At 35.1% G+C, this 19,163-nt stretch overlaps 1 protein-coding gene across 6 annotated transcripts in view; it reads right to left on the bottom strand.

Annotated features, from left to right (window-relative positions):
• ST7L (suppression of tumorigenicity 7 like) overlaps positions 1-19,163 on the bottom strand; it is a 128,333-nt gene that overhangs the window by 91,266 nt on the left and 17,904 nt on the right. For all 6 annotated transcript variants that reach the window (XR_005834058.1, XR_005834059.1, XR_005834057.1 and 3 more), the window contains exons 7-11: positions 10,163-10,317; positions 8,546-8,643; positions 8,165-8,279; positions 6,132-6,204; positions 4,918-5,020 (exon numbers count right to left, since the gene is read on the bottom strand). Coding sequence is in view for 2 of the 6 variants with exons in the window: in XM_040626897.1 (XP_040482831.1) it covers positions 4,918-5,020; positions 6,132-6,204; positions 8,165-8,279; positions 8,546-8,643; positions 10,163-10,317 (544 nt within the window). In the remaining 4 variants the exon portion in view is untranslated. The remainder of the gene's footprint in view (positions 1-4,917; positions 5,021-6,131; positions 6,205-8,164; positions 8,280-8,545; positions 8,644-10,162; positions 10,318-19,163) is intronic.

The raw sequence follows: 19,163 nt of genomic DNA, 5'->3' as shown, positions 1-19,163 counted from the left end.
TTTGTCCTCTTATTATTGAGTTGCAAGAGTTCTTTATAAGTTTTGGATATGGACCCTTAACAGTATATGATTTGCAAATATTTTTCTCTAGTCTTTGGCTTTCCATTTTCTTAATGATGTTTTTTGAAGAGCAAAAGCTTTAAGGAATCCAATTTATCCATTTTTTTTTAATGGATCATGCTTCTGAAGAAATCTTTGCCTAACCCAAGGTCACAAAGATTTTCTTCTGTTTCCTTCTCTAAGTTTTATAATTTTACCTCTTACATTTAGATCTATGTTCTATATTGAGTTCATTTTTGTAAATGGTGTGAAGGAAGGGTCTGGGTTCTTTTTTTCTTTCTTTTCCTCCATATAGATACCTGATTGTTCCAGTACCGTTTGTTCCAGCCCCATAACAAAGACTATCCTTTCCCATTGAATTGCTTTGGAACTCTTGTTGAAAATCAATTGATCATCATAGAGTTTATTTCAGAATTCTTTATTGTCTTCTATTGATCTATATTTTAACATTTATGCCAATATTGTTTTAACTACTATAGCTTAAAAAGGTCTTGAAATTGGGTAAAGTTGGGTAACTTAAGAGTTTTGTTCTTCTTTCTCAAAATTGTTTTGGCTATTCGATGTCCTTTGCATTTTCTTATCAATTTTAGGATGAGCTGGTGAATTTCTACAAACAAGCCTGACAGGATTTTAATAGGAATTAGATTGAATCTACAGATCAATTTGGGAAGAACTGTGGTCTTAACAGTATTGAGTCTTCTAATCCACATACATGGCACACATCTCCATTTATTTAGGTCTCCTTTAACTTCTCATGTGTGTGTTTAAAGTAAAAAAAAAAAAAAAAAAAAAAAGTATCCCTAAAAGCATTATAGATTATCTAGAGCAGATTCAATCTGGAGATTAATATATTTTATCTATCCAACAATTTAATTTAATTAGGGCAATGCCTGGGATTTCTACTACCCTCCCTCCACCCAAGTGCCTCCAGCAGTAGTTCTGAAGACCAATGCACAATGCACATTATCAGAATTTTTACTGCTGAGAATACATTTTGCATGAGAGCATTTTTGAAGCAGAAAACAAGTCCAGAACTACAGGGCGCAGATTTTGTTATTTTGAGTGGGAATTAAATAAAAATTTTAGACACCTTAGTAATATATTTAACTTTAATAATTCTGATTGATAACTGCTGCTTATCTTCTCACAAGGGAACAGATTTCTATCCCATCCTGGATAATAACAATAAAAATCACTTCTGAAATGTTTACTGTGTGTCAGGCATTCTGACACGCTTAAAAGACACAACTCTAAGGGATAAGGAATATTAGCCCCATTTTACATACGCGGTCACTGAAGTCCAGAGAAGCTGAGTAATTTGTCCAAGGTCACACAGCTAGGAAGTAGTGGAGCCAGAATTCAAACCTAGGCAGTATAGCTGCAGAATCCATTCTCTTAACCACTCTGCAGCATGACGGAGCACAGCATTTCATATAGAAGGATTTTCAAGCCTCTGCTTCCAGTAACTGAAGACTGGATAATTCAGATCAACCCTCTCAGACAACAAAATATTTTTAAAAACCTAATCAAATACATCAGAGAATTAACAAAGGGAAAGAAATCGACAAACAGTCCAAAGAAGGCAGCAATAAGAAAAGTAAGCCACATTTCAGGCTTCTTCTTTTACCACAGAGACATTTGCCAATTTTGGACAAGATGGCTAAGAGGCTGCTCAACCTTTTCGCCAGTTTTATAAGGCTAAAGGAATAAAAGTCAGGAGTTCATGGTGTGTTAAGAGCCAGAGCCTTGGTAAAACACTCAGGATTGAACTGGGACCCAGAAACGCTGCATCCCAGGAATAAGGGTGAACCAGAAATAAACCCAAACTTTCATGAATTTCAGCCCAGTTTCTAGTCATCTGGGAAGACCAGAAAATATCCATCCCTGAAATGGAATTAAGGTGATTCTGTCCTGCTGGTTGCTTCTTCTAAGCATCTCAGAGCAAAGAAAATCCTCTCTGAAGGAAGATATTATTATCTGAGGTTTCAAGTTATTTCTACATTTTTTCCCAATAAAATAGCGGGTATTTTTTTCCCCATAAAAATAGTGGGTCAAAGAAAATCAGGCATAAGAGAAAACGCGACAAGCAGAAATAATGTAGCAGAAAAAAAGACATTATAGAAACAGACACAGAAGTTCCAGATATGCGGATTATCAGAGAAAGACTTTAAGATAACTACTTTAAACTATTTTCAGAGAGATAAAAGAGTATATTTTAAATTTTGGCAGAGAATTACAAACAATAAATAACACAGAGATGTGAAAAATAAACAGAAATTCAAGAATTGAAAAATGTTTCAAAGGAGTGAAATCACACACAGTATGTTCTCTGGCCATAATGCAATTACACTAGAAATCACTGATAAAAAGATAATCTTCACATGTTTGGAAATTAAGAAATAGCTAAACGGAATAAATATATCTCTAAACCAAAGAGGAAATCAAGATGGAAATTAGAAAATATGCTGAATTTAATAAAACAAAAAATATTGCTATCCAATGCAGTTAACATTGTACCTACAGGTTTACAGACTTGAACAGATACATTAGAAAGAAGAAAGGCTGAAAAATGTGTTAACTACCTATACAAAAAAATACAGGAAATAAAAAAATTATAAAATAGATCCAAAGAAAGTTGAAGAAAGGCCATAAAGAACAGAAATGAATGAACCAGGAAACAAATGGTAGAGCAGACTGACAAAGCTGGAGCTTGGTTCTTTGCAAAGACTAATAAAATTGATAGATCCCTTGGGAATCTGGTTAAGAAAATAAAAAAGATAACTAGTGTTAGGAACTAAACAGTGGATATCACAACTGATCCTGCAAACATTAACAAGATAACAAAAGGATTTTATGAAATCTTTGTGCCAATAAATTTCAAAATTTTGATGAAATGAATTCCTAGAAAAAATGCAACTTCAAAAAACCAACAAAAGAAGAAATTTGAATAGTTATGGAATGGCTAAAGAAACTAAACTTATAATTAACCTATTAAACTAATGAAATGAAATTTGTAATGAAAATCCTCACAAAGAAAACTCCAGAATCAGGGGTGCCTGGCTGGCTCAGTCGGTAGAGCACGTGACTCTTTTTTTTTTTTTTTACAAGCAGGGGGAGTGGGAGAGGAAGAAGCAGGCTCATAGTGGAAGAGCCTGATGTGGGGCTCGATCCCGAAACGCCGGGATCACGCCCTGAGCCGAAGGCAGACGCTTAACCGCTGTGCCACCCAGGCGCCCCAGAGCACGTGACTCTTGATCTTAGGGTTGTAAGTTTGAGCCCACACTGGGTCTAGAGATTACTTAAAAAAAATAAAATCTTTAAGAAAAAGAAAAGAAAACTCCAGAATCAGATAGTTTTATCAGCAAATTCTACCAATCATTTAAGGCAGAAATAATTCTAATTTTACACAAATTATTCCACAGAATTTAAAAAGAGAGAGAGAAACCACTCCTTCACTTATTTTATAAAGCCAACAATGAAAAGTATAGACCAAAAATAGAGGAAAAAAAGAAAGTGAACATAATTATCAGAACAGTGATTACCTTTAGGCAGGACGGAAAAGGTGTAACTAGGAAAGGGCAGGCAGGTGGGCTTCTGGGGACTGACAATGTTGTTTCTTGACCTCAGTGGCAGTTTCCACTCATTTGCTTTACAATAAATCACTAAGATGCACATTTCTGCTTTTTACACTTTGCTGTATATGTAATATAATTCACAGTAAAATTTTTATTTAAATTTATGGGACCAGTGTCACTTAATAAGAGAATGATACGAATATTTGTTGACTGTCATTCTTAGAGTTCAGTAATTTTCTTGATTCTATTTATACTTACTCTAAAAGATTTACAACTTCCACTTCTTGGAGATTATCTTTTAGAGATTAATCTCTTTAATGTTTACTTGCTTCCAAATTCCATTAATGCCCATTACACTGGAATCAATAGTTATATTACACTTAGTAATAAAGGCACCTATTCTTGAATATTCTATACTTCCTAACATGGGGCATGACTTTAAAAACCCAAAATTTAATCTTGGGTGACAAGACACAAAGATTAACCAATAATCTGTATGTCTGCAAGGTATACAATATAAAGACAAATGAGATGGGTATAGATTCATCTGGGACTAAATAAACATCAACTCGGCAGTTTTTCTGGGAACTTCCACATCTGTTTCCTATCATTGATTATTTTAATCTATTTGTCTTCAGTCTTTGTCTATCTAGCCCTAGTTCAAAACCCAGGCATCTGTCTAGATGTAAACAGCTTTTACAGCAACAGGAAATTTGATTTAATGATCTTAAAAATGAATGATCTTTTATTAAGACCACACCATTTTATTTCTTCTCTGTAACTAAAGTAAAAGGAACCGCTAAATGAACACATTTCAAATTTTATTTTGACAGCAATTACAAAGCCTTCAGTGAACTACTACTCCTATTCACCTCTCTGAATGCCTTTAAGATCCCCTTTACAGTCAATAAGTATCAAAATGTAACAGACTGGGGGTGCCTGGGTGGTGCAGTCAGTTGAGGTTGAGCGTCCAACTCTTGGTTTCAGCTCAGGTTGTGATCTCAGGGACATGAGATCGAGCCCTGCCTTACACTTGGAGCTCACTGCGGAGTCTGCTTGGGGCTCTCTCTCCCTCTCCCTCTGCCACTGCCCCCAACGTGCATGCTCATGCACTCTCTCTCAAATAAATAAATAAATAAATAAATAAATAAATATTTAAAATACATATAACAGGCTGAAATAATTCTGACTTGAATTATGGAGACCCAAATTTTGGTCTACATACTTTTATGAATTTGATAAACTCAAATAAAAGTAGCACTTTCATCATAAAATTTCTCACTTTTGGAACATGAGGATTAAATTCCACAGCTCTATGAATTGCTTCCACAGCATTAATTTCTGCTGTGCTTAGCCCTCTTCTGGAAGCTGTTTCAGGAGAGAATCTGTAAGAAAACCACAAAATGAAGAAATGAATATAAAAATCCATGGATTTTGATCATAATCTAACTTCCCGAAGCAGGGGTTTCTGGTGATAGCCGAAGACAAAGCCAAATAATAGTAAACATGAAAGTAAAGCCCTTGGTTCAACATATAAAGAAGGGCAGTGTAGGAAATGGAAATCTTCAAATTTAGGTAATGAAAGCCTTCTGGAGAAGTCCACTGGCACATTCTGGGAAAGGTAATAAAATAAGAAATGCTACATAGGGACATCCAGAGAATCTCATGAAATAGAAGTACATTCTTATCAAATTTTAACTTAGAGGAAACAGACTGTGAATATTCCATTCTAGTTCATATTAAGACATAGTAATCTAAGGCGAAAAGAAAATGGTTGCCACTTGGTTTCCGAAAATCTTATCTGTGGAATAAAGAGAAATTCATTAAGGACAGCCAGAAGGACAAGGGAAACAGAATAATTTAGAATTATAATCTCAGAACAGACAGCATGAAACTATTTCCCTACCATATACCTTATCATTATCATCATAGCCACTACGTATTCCATGTACATCCTAGCATTGTTTTAAGCATCTAACACACAAAATCCTCACACAACCATGCTACAGTATTATTATGCTGATTTTACAGAGAGGAAGAGACTCAAACTGATTAATGTGCCCAAAGTTCCACAGCTGGTATGCAGTAGACTTTGAATTGGAATCCAGGTTTATTTAGCTCTAAAAACCGTGCTCTTCCCACTACACTGTAAGAAGCTTCAAAGTCCCATGAGATCAAGGGTTATTCAAAAGGAAACAAGGAGGAAAAAGCATTGTTTAAAGTCAGTGGTGAGAAACATAATACAGGTTTCCCCTGTAATCTGCAAGTACAGCGTTCCTAAGAAACCTTTCCTAAGCTGGAATGGTGTAAAGGGAAGAAGCAATTACCATTTCATAAATGTGAGCATCCTGTTTGGATTTCTTTTGGTTAGCAAACACAGGTATTACTGTAGGTGTCTTGTAAAAGTGAAGTGGCATAAAGTGAACTTTCAGATAGCAGGGGAAACCTGTATTGGTTTAGTAGTCTTTCTAAATTACTGTGGTTTTCAATACTTACTTATCTGAAACAGTCCTTGTCTTCAATAGTGCTGCGGTGTAACAGATTGCTGCCGACTTTGGAAGGCTTATATCTGTAATTGTAATTTTCAACTTGGGTAAGAATCACAAAAAATATCTTAAGACAATTTTTACTAAGAAAAATTCCTGGTAGAAATTCAACAGATACACTATAGTAGTAGAAACAGGTGGACATGTTGGAAGAGCTGAGTTTTAATCCTGGTTCTAGTATTTACTAGCTATGCATCCCTGTACTAGTAGCAACTTCTTTAACCTTTAACGTCAGTTTTTTCTTCTCAAAATAGAGAAATAGTACTTTTCTAGCAGAGATTAAATTATGTCTGTGAAAGCCCTCAGTACAACGGTAAAAGGACTCAACAAATGTTTATAATAATCTGTTTACAATAATAGTATTCAGGGAAAAAGACATAGTATAGCTAGAACTATTGAAAACTCCACCTATTCACAGAGAAAAACTAAGATTAAAAAAAAAAAAGAAATATTTAACAGGAGTTATATCCAAGTAATATAACAGGTGATTTTAATTTTTTCTTCTTCCAATGTTTTTCGTATTTTCTACATTGTCTTAAAGGATTTTTTCATAAAATAAAAAATAATCAGGAATTATAATATAATTAATTACACCAAGGCTTTCTTAAAGAATGCCCAAAATAATGTTATCAGGAGAGTAGTACTAGTGGACTCTCAAAGTTTTAGATTCCGGAGTTATACCAATAAATCAAGAACTAAAGAAATAAATTTGCTTTTAAGTTCTACAGGATTCTAGAATGGTAAAAACTGGGGAATCATGAAAACAACTGAAAACACAGGAGCATATTTAAGTTGTTAGTTTTATTTTATTTTGAATAAATCAGGTCCTATCTGATTTTTTGTATTTGGTTCCTAAGCTTGTTCACTGTATCATAAGCAGGCCACGGACCCAATAAGTTACATATGGAAAGAATTTTTCACAAATTTCTCCAGGAGCCTACACTATTGTGAAGCACTTGTAAGAATTCCAGATGTTTAAAAGAAATAAACTTCTCTTTCCAAGTGTGACACATTTCAAACTTTCCAAGTCATGGGGATTCCCAAGCTAATGGCTAGGAACTTACAACAGAGCAAGGGTGAACATGTGACCTGTACATGCTATGTTATAGTGAAAGAAAGATATGACCAGAAACATTATGCTAGTTAGGATGTTTTCATCTTGAGGTTAAAAGCTGATGCCTCACTCAGAATGAGCAGAATGGTCATACTTCTTAAAAATTCTCCCAATTCCATTTGTGGTGAACTGGCACTGCTCAGTATAATAATAAAAACAGCCAATATATATCGACTTCTTACTCCTGGAAAACTAATAAAGAAATGGAATACCTGGATTTAAGTGTTGGCTAGCCACACTTACTGGCTGGGAGACCTTACCCAATTACTTAACCTTCTTCAACTACAGTTTCCTTGTTTACTAACAAGAGTAAAAAAACTTGTCCTACCACCTCACAAGATTGTTAAACTGATCATATGAAATAATTATACTTTGTAACCAAAAAGCATTGTAAAAATGTTATTTCTGAATTTCTTAAACATACCATAAAGCAACTTCTGTTAACTGTCTCTGACAGTCCAAAACAAATGAGGTACCATCTTATGTCCACAGCACCCCATACTTTTCCAATTATCTCACCTAACACACTATGCTTCAATATAGCTACTATTTGTCTGTACGTTCCTTTACTAAACTGTAAATCCTACAAGGACTAAGTCCATGTCTTCTTGTTCACCATTGTATTCCAAGCCCCTCACTCAATAAACAAATGAATAAATTTTTACAGAAGAAAGGTTCCTCCTTGTAGGCTTTTGCTCCCAAAAGTCTTGAGAAAGAAGACACTATAACTTGTATCCATGGATTCTAAATACTGACTAGTAAGAATGGGAAGAGAAAATCAAAGAAATACCAGAATAGGATCGCATCTATGATTACATAATTGAAAAAATATTTTAGCCATGCTATCAACTAAGTCAATTATCACTTACCATCATATTTTGCTAGGACTGCCTGAACATCTGCATAGGCCTGTAATTCTAAAAGTGATTCTAGGAGATTCTCATGGATGTTCAACATGGTAAGAGGAGGAAATTCTTTCATCAGCTGTACATTAAAAGGAAAAAAGATTAAAATTATAGCAAAGGAACTCAATAGAGCTGAATCTGATTCATTAAAGGAGAAATTCTTTAGTTTCTTAACAAAACTGTGGAGATTCAACCCTTAGAAATATACGTGTATTAAGGAAATACTTTGTTATAAAACCTACCAATTAAAAAACAATGATTTTGCATTAAAATAATTGGCAACTGAAATCGCATTTTCAGTGTTTGGAGGAAAAAATATAAACATCCAATCATCAAATTACTTACATCTCTCATTATTTTTACTGCTTCTCTTATTCTTCCTAATTTTCTTGCACACATTGCTAATCTTCTCTTAATATATACCAGTACATTGGTATCTCTTCCTATTTAAAAAGAAAAATGACACAACTATCACTTTGTATTATGACCCACTATTTCATTAACATATTATCCATTAATTAGAAGTAATTATTTGCTTACCCTGGAAGTTTCGATTAAAATTAAATTGTGTCAGAATGGAAGACTATTAATGATTATTGAATTTGGGTGACGAACACTGAATGGGGGGTTCATTATACTGTTCTATTTTTGTATGTTTGAAGTTTTTTATAGTAATAGCTTAAAAAAATCTCTGTCTCTCTCTCTCTATATATAATTACTTTTGCCTCTCATAGTAATCCAAGTACATTATATATAAATTAATTAGTGTATACTTGACAAGTGTATTTTAATATTAACATAAAATACATACAATAGGAAAAAATAATTCTGACCCATTATTTTGAGTTTCTGCATAAACAATCTATTATTTTAATATTCTCTATTGTTTTAACTGACAAACAAAAGATGTTCAAAACAAAATTTCCATGGCTAGTGTGAACTTTTGCTCAACAGCTAGTAATTAACGAACTATAAAACTATTTCTAGTAAGAGCTAACACATATTTCTGTAATTATCTCAGAATCACATTTGAGATTATACAAAGACAAATGGCATGGCTCTTTCACAGATGTAGTTTCATTAGTTCCAGACTGCAAAATTATATATTCCCACAGTTGTGTGCTGTAACAACATACATTAACGAAACATACTGTATACATCAATATTTAGTTTGGAGAGAAAACATTATCCAAATTTTAATTTCCACAAACAAAAGATTTAGAACTTAACTGCTAGCAGATAATGCATTATGTAAACATATTTCAATTTATTGCCCAATATCTGCCAAAATCATTAAACTAAAACCCTCTGGCCACAAAAAAATAGCAGGAAGCAGCAGCACTACAGAGTCTAACATCTTTGGTGGAAGTATCTCAATCCTAACCGAGACAGTGTCCCTAAGAGTGGAAAGAATCTCAGTTGCTTTGGCCCATATGTTCTCCAACATACCAGAGAGAAAAGTCAAAGAAAGAATGGATGCCACGCGTAGAGCTGGATGTTATACTAAAGGGGGCACTTCCTGGCACTATGTGGAAATACATACAGCCTGAAGGGCCCGCCAAATGATGTACTTCTACTATTGCTTGGGGGAAGGGTGAGAATAAACGTAATAGCTGCTTATCATTACTCGAAGGCTCTCCTGAATCTTGGGTATTTTTGAGTTGTGTTTCTCCAATGACCAGCCCAATTCTCACATGAAATAAATTACCTTAAGTTTCAGAGCAGCACATCTCTCAATAACCAGAGCACATCTGTTCCTTCCACAAGCATTCTCTAGTTAATGCCTATTTGTCTTGCTGGCTTGCAGACATCATGAAAAGATTAGTTCTCTCTTATGAAAAGAAGCTAACTTCTAAGTATTAAGGGTTGTTTTTATTATTGTTGTTTTGTGTCTTAAACATAAAAGAGCCAACTGCAGGAGTTAAATAAAAGACAGGTAAAAATCAGTTCAAATTTGCTTACTCAGTTGAGCTTCATGCTGAGGACTTTGGTGCTGGCACTGCTGTGACCGCCTGTAAATTGTTTCCCCTGCCTTGAGTGCCTGTTTAAATAACCTTTCAGCATCTACAATAGTTGTTGCTTCTTCCTCAGCCAGTAGAACGTATGCAGTGGCACAGCTATGAAGAAAGCAAGCAAGGCAATTTTAAGTAAAATGGGAAAGAAGTATTTTCTCTTGGATATGTCCTTTGTTCTGCATCACATTTCCCTACCTTTACCTATACTTTCCATCTCTTGAAGAAGAAAAAAACCCTTCACTCAATATTCTAATGTATTAGGGGCATATTGGTATATTCTTGGTGTGTTTCCACAATTTTTCTCCTTCCCTACTTTTCTTTTCTTCATTTTCTGTCTGCTTTACTTCTATATCTATTCTCTAACTGCTGTCTCATATCTTCCTTTTGTAAAAGGGGGGAAAAATGAGATCTATAAAGAATTACCTAAAAAGTAGTTCAAGGAACCATACACTCTAGTGGTCATGCCTGCTCTTAGCCACTATATACTTCGTAATATCCATCTAACAGGGGCAAGTATGGGAGAGGGTGAAGATTGAGAAGTCCCATGGCCAACCAGGCAGCTTTAACATTTGACTTAGAAATATATCATTCCAGGACTAGCCCTTTTTTCTAACCCTGAGCCTTCCTTCTGCATGCTGCCCCATCCTCTCTTGGACTTAGCCACAATCGTACTGCACCCAAACTGCCTTGGTCTGAATTCTAGTCTTTCCTCCTACATTGCTGCTCTTACTCATCACACCCAGGCTCACTCCAAGTTTTCTTTCTTCACCCCACTAAAGCACAAAGGTTTATCTTTGTATCAATGACATCAAAAGCTGGCTAATAAGGTAAATTTAACTTGTTTGGGGGCAAAAAAGAGAAACAAAAAGTTTCCTTTCCATTCCCAGAAATAGCATTACATATCTTAGTTCTTCTGGAGACAATATCCTAGTTCTGATTATCTGAGCTTGCATTGTCCAGTACCGAAGTCCTTCGCTACATGTAGTTATTGAATACTTGAAACATGCCTAGTCTGAATTGAGATGTGATGTCAGTGTAAAGTGCATACTGGATTTTGAAGACTTAGAAGACTGTAAAATACTTTAATAGTTTAAGAAATGTATCAATTATATGTTAAAATAATATTTTAATATTTTGAATATAGCTAAATAAAGTATATTCGTTAAATTAATTTCACCTATTTCTTTTTACTTTTTAAATCTGGCTACCAGAAAATTTAAAGTTACATATATGGTTCATGTTCTATTTCTATTGAACAGCGTTTAAGCAAGAAGAGAGAAAATGCTGGCAAAAGTACAAGACCAGGCATGAAACAAAAATGATGGCAAGGGGGAGGTACCTGGGTGGCTCAGTCACTTAAGCATCTGACTCTTGTTTTCAGCTCAGGTCATGATCTCAGGGTCATGAGATGGAGCTGGGCGCTACGCTCAGCAGGGAGCCTGCTTGAGATTCTCTCTGCCCCTCTCCCCTGCCCCTCCCCCATTCACATTCTCTTTCAAATAAATCTTAAAAAAAAAATGACAGCAAGGTAGCTATCAAACAACTGGGGACAAGGAGCATCTTTTAAATTCAGAAAATGCAAACTGGACCATTTCAGCATCCTTCAAATAGGACACTAAATTGAGCTATATGATAATTTCACTAATCAACAGAGATTTCTCCACTAAAAATATTAGATTTCTCTGAAACATTAGATATATTGCTGTTTTAAACACTAGGCTCCCAAACTGCCATTCTAAACCCAACTCGAATGTTTTTAAATAACAAAATAAAAACATTTTTAAAAGATCTAGATGACTATAAATTGATGCAGTAGAATCAAAATATAAATATTTTAAATTACAATTTAGGGGTGCCTGGGTGGCTCAGTTGTTAAACATCAGCCTTTGGCTCAGGTCATGATCCCAGCTTTCTGGGATCGAACCCCGCATCAGGCTCCCTGCTCAGCGGGAAGCCTGCTTCTCCCTCTCCCACTCCCCCTGCTTGTGTTCCCTCTCTCGCTGCCTCTCTGTCAAATAAATAAAATCTTTATAAAAAAAAATTAGTTTAGCTATGTGATAAAAAGAGGTTCTTTCCTCTGAGAGCTTTCCTATATTTGTTCAAAAATATTTTTAATGGAGATGTTAATATAGAAATTAATTTTATCAATATTGAACGAATCTGTTAGGAAGGTTGGTTTTTTTAAACTAAAGTAAAATTCACATAAAATCAGCCATTTTAAAGTATGTCATTCAGGGACTTTTAATATATATACAAGGTTCACTCATGTAGCATGGAGCAGTATTTCATTCCTTTTTATGACTAATGCTCCGCTGTGTAAATACACCAATTCTGTTTATCCATTCATCATCAGCTGATGGACATCTGAGTTGGTTCCAGTGTGGGGCTATTATAATATTGCTGTGAACACCTGCTTTCAGTACTCTTCAGTACATGCCTAGGTGTGGAACTGCTGGGTCATATGATAGTTCTAATTTTATCTTTTTGAGGAACTGCCACACTGTTTCCACAGTGGCAATACCATTTTACATTCCCATGGGCAGTGTATGAGGGTTCTAATTTCTCCATATTTTTGCAAACACTTGCTATTTTCTGGAGGTGTTTGTTTTTGTTATAACCATCTTATGAAGGCACATGTCACTGTTGTTTTCATTTTCATTTCCCTAATTATGAATGATGTTGAGCACCTTCTCATGTGTTTATTGGTCATTTATATGTCTGAATCCTTCTTTGAAGAAATGTCTGTTGATCCTTTGTCCATTTTTAATTGGATTATCATTTTGTAATTGAGCTGTAAGAATCTTGATATATTCTGGATACTAGACTTTTACCAAATATGGCTTGCAAATATTTTCTCTCATTCTGTGGGTTGCCTTTTCACTTTCTAGATAGTATCCTTCAATGCACAAAAGCTTTTAGTTTTGATGGAAATCTAACTTATCTAAATTTTTTGTTGTTGCTTTTGCTTTTGGCGTCATATCTAAGAAACCATTGACAAATCCAGTCATAAAAATCTGCCCCTATGTTTTCTTCTAAGAGTTTTATAGTTTTAGCACTTAAATTTAGGTCTTTGATTAATTTTGAATTAATTATGCATGATACGAGGTAAGGGTTGCTTTTGTATATGGCTATCCATTTGCCCAGCATCACTTGATGAAAAGACTATTCCTTCCCCATTGAATGGTCTTGGCACCCTTGTCAAAAACCAATTGACCATAGGGGCTCCTGGATGGCTCAGTCGGTTGGGCATCCAACTCTTGGTTTCAGTTCAGATCATGATCTCAGGGTCGTGAGATTAAGCCCTGCTTCAGGATTCCCCACTCAGTGGGGAGTCTGCTTCTCTCACTCTGCCCTTTCTCTCATTCTTTCACTCACTCTTTCTCTAAAATAAGTAAATGAATCTTTAAAAAAAAAAAAAATCAATTGACCATAAATGCATGGGGTTTTTTCTGGACTCACAACTCGATTCCATCAATCTAGATGTCTGTCTTTATGATTTAATTACTGTAGCTTCATAGTAAGCTTTGAAATCAGGAAATGAGTTCTCCAACTTTGTTCTTTTTCAAGGTCGTTTTGACTGTTTGAGGGCTCTTGTAATTCAACGTGAATTTCAGGATCAGCCTGTCCATTTCATAACAATGGCAACTGAAATTTTGATAGGGATTGCATTGAATTTGTAGATCAACTTGAGGAGTGCTGCCATTTTAACAATATTAAGTATTACAATTCATAAACGTGGGATGTCTTTCCATTTATTTAGGTATTCTTTAACTTTTTCAACAATACTTAGTCATTTTTAGTGTACAAGTCTTACACTCCTTGATTAAATTTACCTTTAAGTATTTTAACATTTTTGATGCTATTGTATAATGGAATTGTTTTTTAAATTTCTTTTTTAGGGGAGCCTGGGTGGCTCAGTCGGTTAAGCGTCTGACTTTGGCTTGCGTTGTGATCTCGGGGTCCTGGGATCGAGCCCCACATTGGGTTCCCTGCTCCATGGGGAGCCTGCTTGTCCCTCTCTCTGCCCCCCCCATCTCGTGCTCTCTCTCTCAAATAAAATCTTCAAAAAAAATTTTTTTCAGACTGTCTACTGCTAGTGTATAGATACATGACAGACAAAGGAAAGACTTGTTTCTGCCATTTTCCTATTTGTTTTCTATATGTCCTATAGACAATAACTTTGTTGAACTCTTTTGCTAGCTCTAATGGGTTTTTTGTGTGGGGATTCTTTGAGATTTTCTATGTGTAAGATCATATAATCTGTGAATAAGGACAATTTTAACTTTTCCTTTCTGATTTGGAAGCCCTTTTCCCTTCTTCTTCTGCCTAATTGTGCTGGCTAGCACTTACAGTACGATGTTAAATAGAAGTGACGAGAAAAGATGTCCTTCTCTTATTCTTGATTTTAGAAAGAAACCTTTCATTCTTTCATCTGTAAATATGTAGTTAGCTGTGGGTTTTTCACAGATGTCCTTTATCAGTTTGAGGAAGTTTCCTTCTATTCCCTTATTTTTCAGTGTTTTTATCATAAAATAGTGTAGGATTTTGTCAAATACCTTTTCTGTATCAATAGAGATGACCATGTGGTTCTTGTTCTTTTTTCTATTAATGTGGTATCTTACATTGACTTCATATTTTAAACCATCCTTGCCTTCTTGGGACAAATCCCACTTGTTCCTGGTATATAATTCTTCTTATATGCTGCTGGATTTGCTGTGCCAGTATTTTGTTGAGGATTTTTGCATCTATATTCATAATGGATATTAGTCTATAATTTTTGTTTCTTGTGATGTCTTTGGTTTTGGAATGAGGGTAATACTGGCTTCACAGGATGCATTAGGAAGAGTTACTTCCCTTCTATTTCTTTGAAGAGTTTAAGAAGGACTGGTGTTTATTCTTCTTCTAGTTCTTGGTAGCACTTGCCAGTGAAGGGATCTAGTCCTGGGTTTTCTTTGTTTGGAAGTTTTTAAATTACCGATTCCATCTCTTCACTTGTTATAGATCTACTCAGATTTTTTATTTCTTCTTGAATCAGTTTTGGTAGCATGTTGCTAGAAATTTGTCCATTTTACTTATCTAATTTATAGACATATAATTGTTCATTGTATTCTGCTTTTAATTTCTGTTAAGGTAAGTAGTAATGCTGCCAGTTTCATTCTTAATTTCAGTAATCTGAGTCTTCTTTTTTAATTGGTCAGTCTAGCAAAGTTTGTTAATTTTGATCTTTTTTTTTTTTAAGATTTTACTTATTTATTTTATTTGACAGAGAGAGCGAGCGAAAGAGCACACAAGCAAGGGGAGCAGCAGAGGGAGAGGGAGAAGCAGGCTTTCCACTGAGCAGGGAGCCTGATGCGGGGCTCGATCCGAGGGCCCTGGGATCATGACCAGAGCCAAAGGCAGACGCCTAACCAACTGAGCCACCCAGACACCCCAATTTTGTTGGTCTTTTAAAAAACCAACCTTTGGTTTCATTGATTCTTTTGTTTTCCTATTCTGTACTTTATCTTACTCTGTTCTTTGTTACTGCCTTCCTTCTGCTTGTAGTTTAGTTGGCTCTTCATTTTCTAGTTTCTTAAGGTATAAATTTAAAGTTATTGATTCGAGATCTTTTTTTATTAATGTGTTTACAGTCTGCTTTCTCTGTATCTCATAAGTTTTGGTATGTTGTGCTTTCATTTTCACTCATCCATCCCAAAGTATTTTCTAATTTTTCCTTGTGATTTCTTCTTTGACTCACTGGTTGTTTAAGAGTCTTGCCTAACTTCCACATATCCCAATATTGTGAATTTCCAGATCTCTTTGTGTTTTTGATTTCTAATTTTATTCCACTGTGGTTGAAGTAAATAGTTTGTATAATTTCAATCTTTTGAAATTTATTGAGACTTCTTTATATCATAACATATGATATATCCTAGAGAATGTTCCATGTACACTTGAGAAGGACATGAACTCTACTATTGGATAGAGTGCTATATGGATGTCTGTTAGGTCTAGTTATAGTATTGTTCAAGTCTTTCATTTCATTGTGTATCTTTTGTCTAATTATTCTATCCATTGTTGAAATGGTGTATTGAAGTTTCCAACCATTACTGTTGAACTATTCCTCCATTCAATTCTGTCAGTTTTTGCTTCATTTATTTTGGGTCTCTGTTACTAAGTGCATATAAGTTTATAATCGTTCTATCTTCTTTATGAATTGAACCTCTTTTGTCATTATATAACGTAATTGTCTCATAAAAATTTTGTTGGGGTGTCTGGGTGGCTCAGTCGGTTGAGTGTCCGGCTCTTGATTTCAGCTCAGGTCATGATCTCAGGGTCCTGGGATCAAGCCCTGCATTGGACTCCCTGCTCAGTGGGGAGACTGCTTCTGCCCCTCCCTCCCCATTCATGCTCGCTCACGCTCTTAAATAAAATCTAAAAAAAAAAAAAAAAAAGAATCCTTAGTTGACAGTTTTCTTTCAGAATTTTGACTTTGTCATCCCACTGCTCTGGCTTCTGTGGTTTCTGATGAGTACTCAGCTGTTAATCTTATTGAAGATCCTTCACTCATGATGAATTACTTCTCTCTTGCTGCTTTCAGGAATTTCCCCTTTCCTTGGTTTTTGAAAGCTTGATTATAATGCGTATCATTGTAGATTTCTTTGATTATATCTTACTTGAGGTTCACTGAGCTTCTTGATCTTTATTTCCAGATTTCATTCTAAACTTTTTTCCTAGATTTCTTTCTAGATTTCTAAATCGTTATTGGTATTCTCTAGTGGTGAAATATCCTTCACATGACTTCCTTTTGTTCTTTGTACATGGCTTCCTTTACCTCTTTGAGCATATTTAAAACATCTGATTTAAAGTTTTTGTCTGGAAAGTCCAAAGTCTTGAGGACTTCCTTGAAGACAGTCTCCATTCATTTCCTTTCCTTTCTTTGTATGTCTTGTAATTTCTTTGTTTAAAACTGCAAATTTTGAAGATTATGATCAAGCAACTCTAGCAATCAGATTTCCCCTCCTTCCCATGGCTTGTTGTTGCTTGTTGCAGTTATTTGTTTAATGACTCTTCTGAACTAATTTTCTAAAGTTTGTAGTCATTATTATATACGACCAGTGAAAACTCTGCTCCTTTAGCTTATTCATCAGCCAGTGATTTTGATAGACATTGCCTTAAACACCTGGAACCAAAAACAAAGCAAAAAAACCCAAGTCTTTGCAGATTGGCTCTGTGTGTGTTGGGGCACACTTTCAACAGTCAGTCAGGCAGTTTACAACTCTGCCTTAGCCTTTACTTTCTGTTTGTACAGAACCCGAAATTAAGACAGACATGAGAGCTTAGGGTCTTCTTAAGTCATTTCTGAGCATGTGCCCAAAGTTGGGCATGTATGGGACATCTGAGATTCCTAGGAATATGTGGGAGTTTTTCAATTATTTCCCAAAGTATCTTGTTCCCCAGCCTTTCCTCTCAAGCTTTCTTGTTTGTCTATTGTTTGCCTCAGCTGTTATCCCTTGCCCCAGGGCAGCAGGGACTAATGCATTTGCCTTTAAATGTTTTCAACAAATTCCCCCCCCCACCTTTGAGCTGGTCCTTCAGAGAGCCAACCAGACAGGTCAAAATAAACAAGCACAATTCTTTAAGAATAAGATCCATTCCACTTCCTCTGATAGTAGGAACCTATACCTAGAATGCAGACTTTTGTCTTCAAGGCTGCCACTGAGCAAGGGAGTGGGGGATGGGACCAGTGTAAGTCAAAACACCATAAAGCTCACTTACAGAAATGTTGCTGTTTTTTAAACTGATTTAGCATTTTCTAGGATGCTATAAACTTCTGATTAGTTTCCAGAGTTTCAATAAAGTTGATTCATTGCTTTTAGAGTTCCCTACACTGTGATTTTTGCTCCACCTTGGGAAGGTCTTCTTTATAATGATAATATATCTTAAGGGGTGGGATTGTTGAGGGATACAGGGGACAAGGCTAAATTCACATCATTCAGGAAGCATTCCTTGATTAACCCCAACTGGGGCCATACTTTTACTCTTGGCATTTATTTAGTATCAGATTAATACTTATTGATCTATTCCATTTAAGTACTAGGTTAACTTATGATTTTACATTTTGCCTTTTCAAAATATAGAATTGATACAAAGAGCTATAAAAAATAAATGCTACATTTTACTTATTTTGAATCCTCTTCGCATGCCTCCAATCCCATTAGCAACTGAAGTTCTCAGGACTGAATGAATGCTTTAAATGAATGATTTAAATGAAAAACAAAATTTAAAAAGGTGGCATAAGTATTTTAGTACACTTTAACTATCAAGAATTATCACCAATTAGGTCAGCATTCTCCATTTTAAAAAGTATCTCTAGGATAACTTCTACTCAAAAGCACAGATAAGTTTGTAATTTCAGAAGCAAAGTACAGATGTCTGTGAACACTGCAAAATTTGTCTCTGGTATACAAAAAAAGAAAGGGGACTGCTAATGACTCAAAGTGTCTTAGGAAGAGACAAAAGATAACATGAAATCATTTGCCTGAGTTTTCTTCAAAACTTACTTTCCATATATTTCAAACTTACTCATTGTTTAATTCTAAAGCTTGATAGGCTGCTTTGATTCGAGCTGGAGGATTTCTTTCCCTCCATGCCTTCTGCATAACTGTAGGAAAAATATTTCAAAAAGTAGATGAGATGGTAAACATAAATAATCTTACGCAAAACGTATGAAGAATGAGCTAGGAGAGTAAACAAAGATTTAAATAACATGTTCTTAAACATAAGAAACAAGAAACTGGGGTGTCAGTTCACATTAATCTTATGAGAAATTTACATTAAATTTGGAGGCATCGCACATAAGAAAAACATATTCTTTCTCTGATTTGAGTAACAACATATAAGGTATTTAATCCAGTTAACTGCACCATTATTATACATGAACATTTATATTTCTAAACATGTATTAA

The sequence above is a fragment of the Ursus maritimus genome, unplaced genomic scaffold (genome assembly GCF_017311325.1).
Source record: "Ursus maritimus isolate PB19 unplaced genomic scaffold, ASM1731132v1 scaffold_12, whole genome shotgun sequence".
Lineage (NCBI taxonomy): Eukaryota > Metazoa > Chordata > Mammalia > Carnivora > Ursidae > Ursus > Ursus maritimus.
The sequence above is the reverse complement of the archived record's forward strand: the minus strand, read 5'-3'. Positions and strand labels throughout refer to the sequence as shown.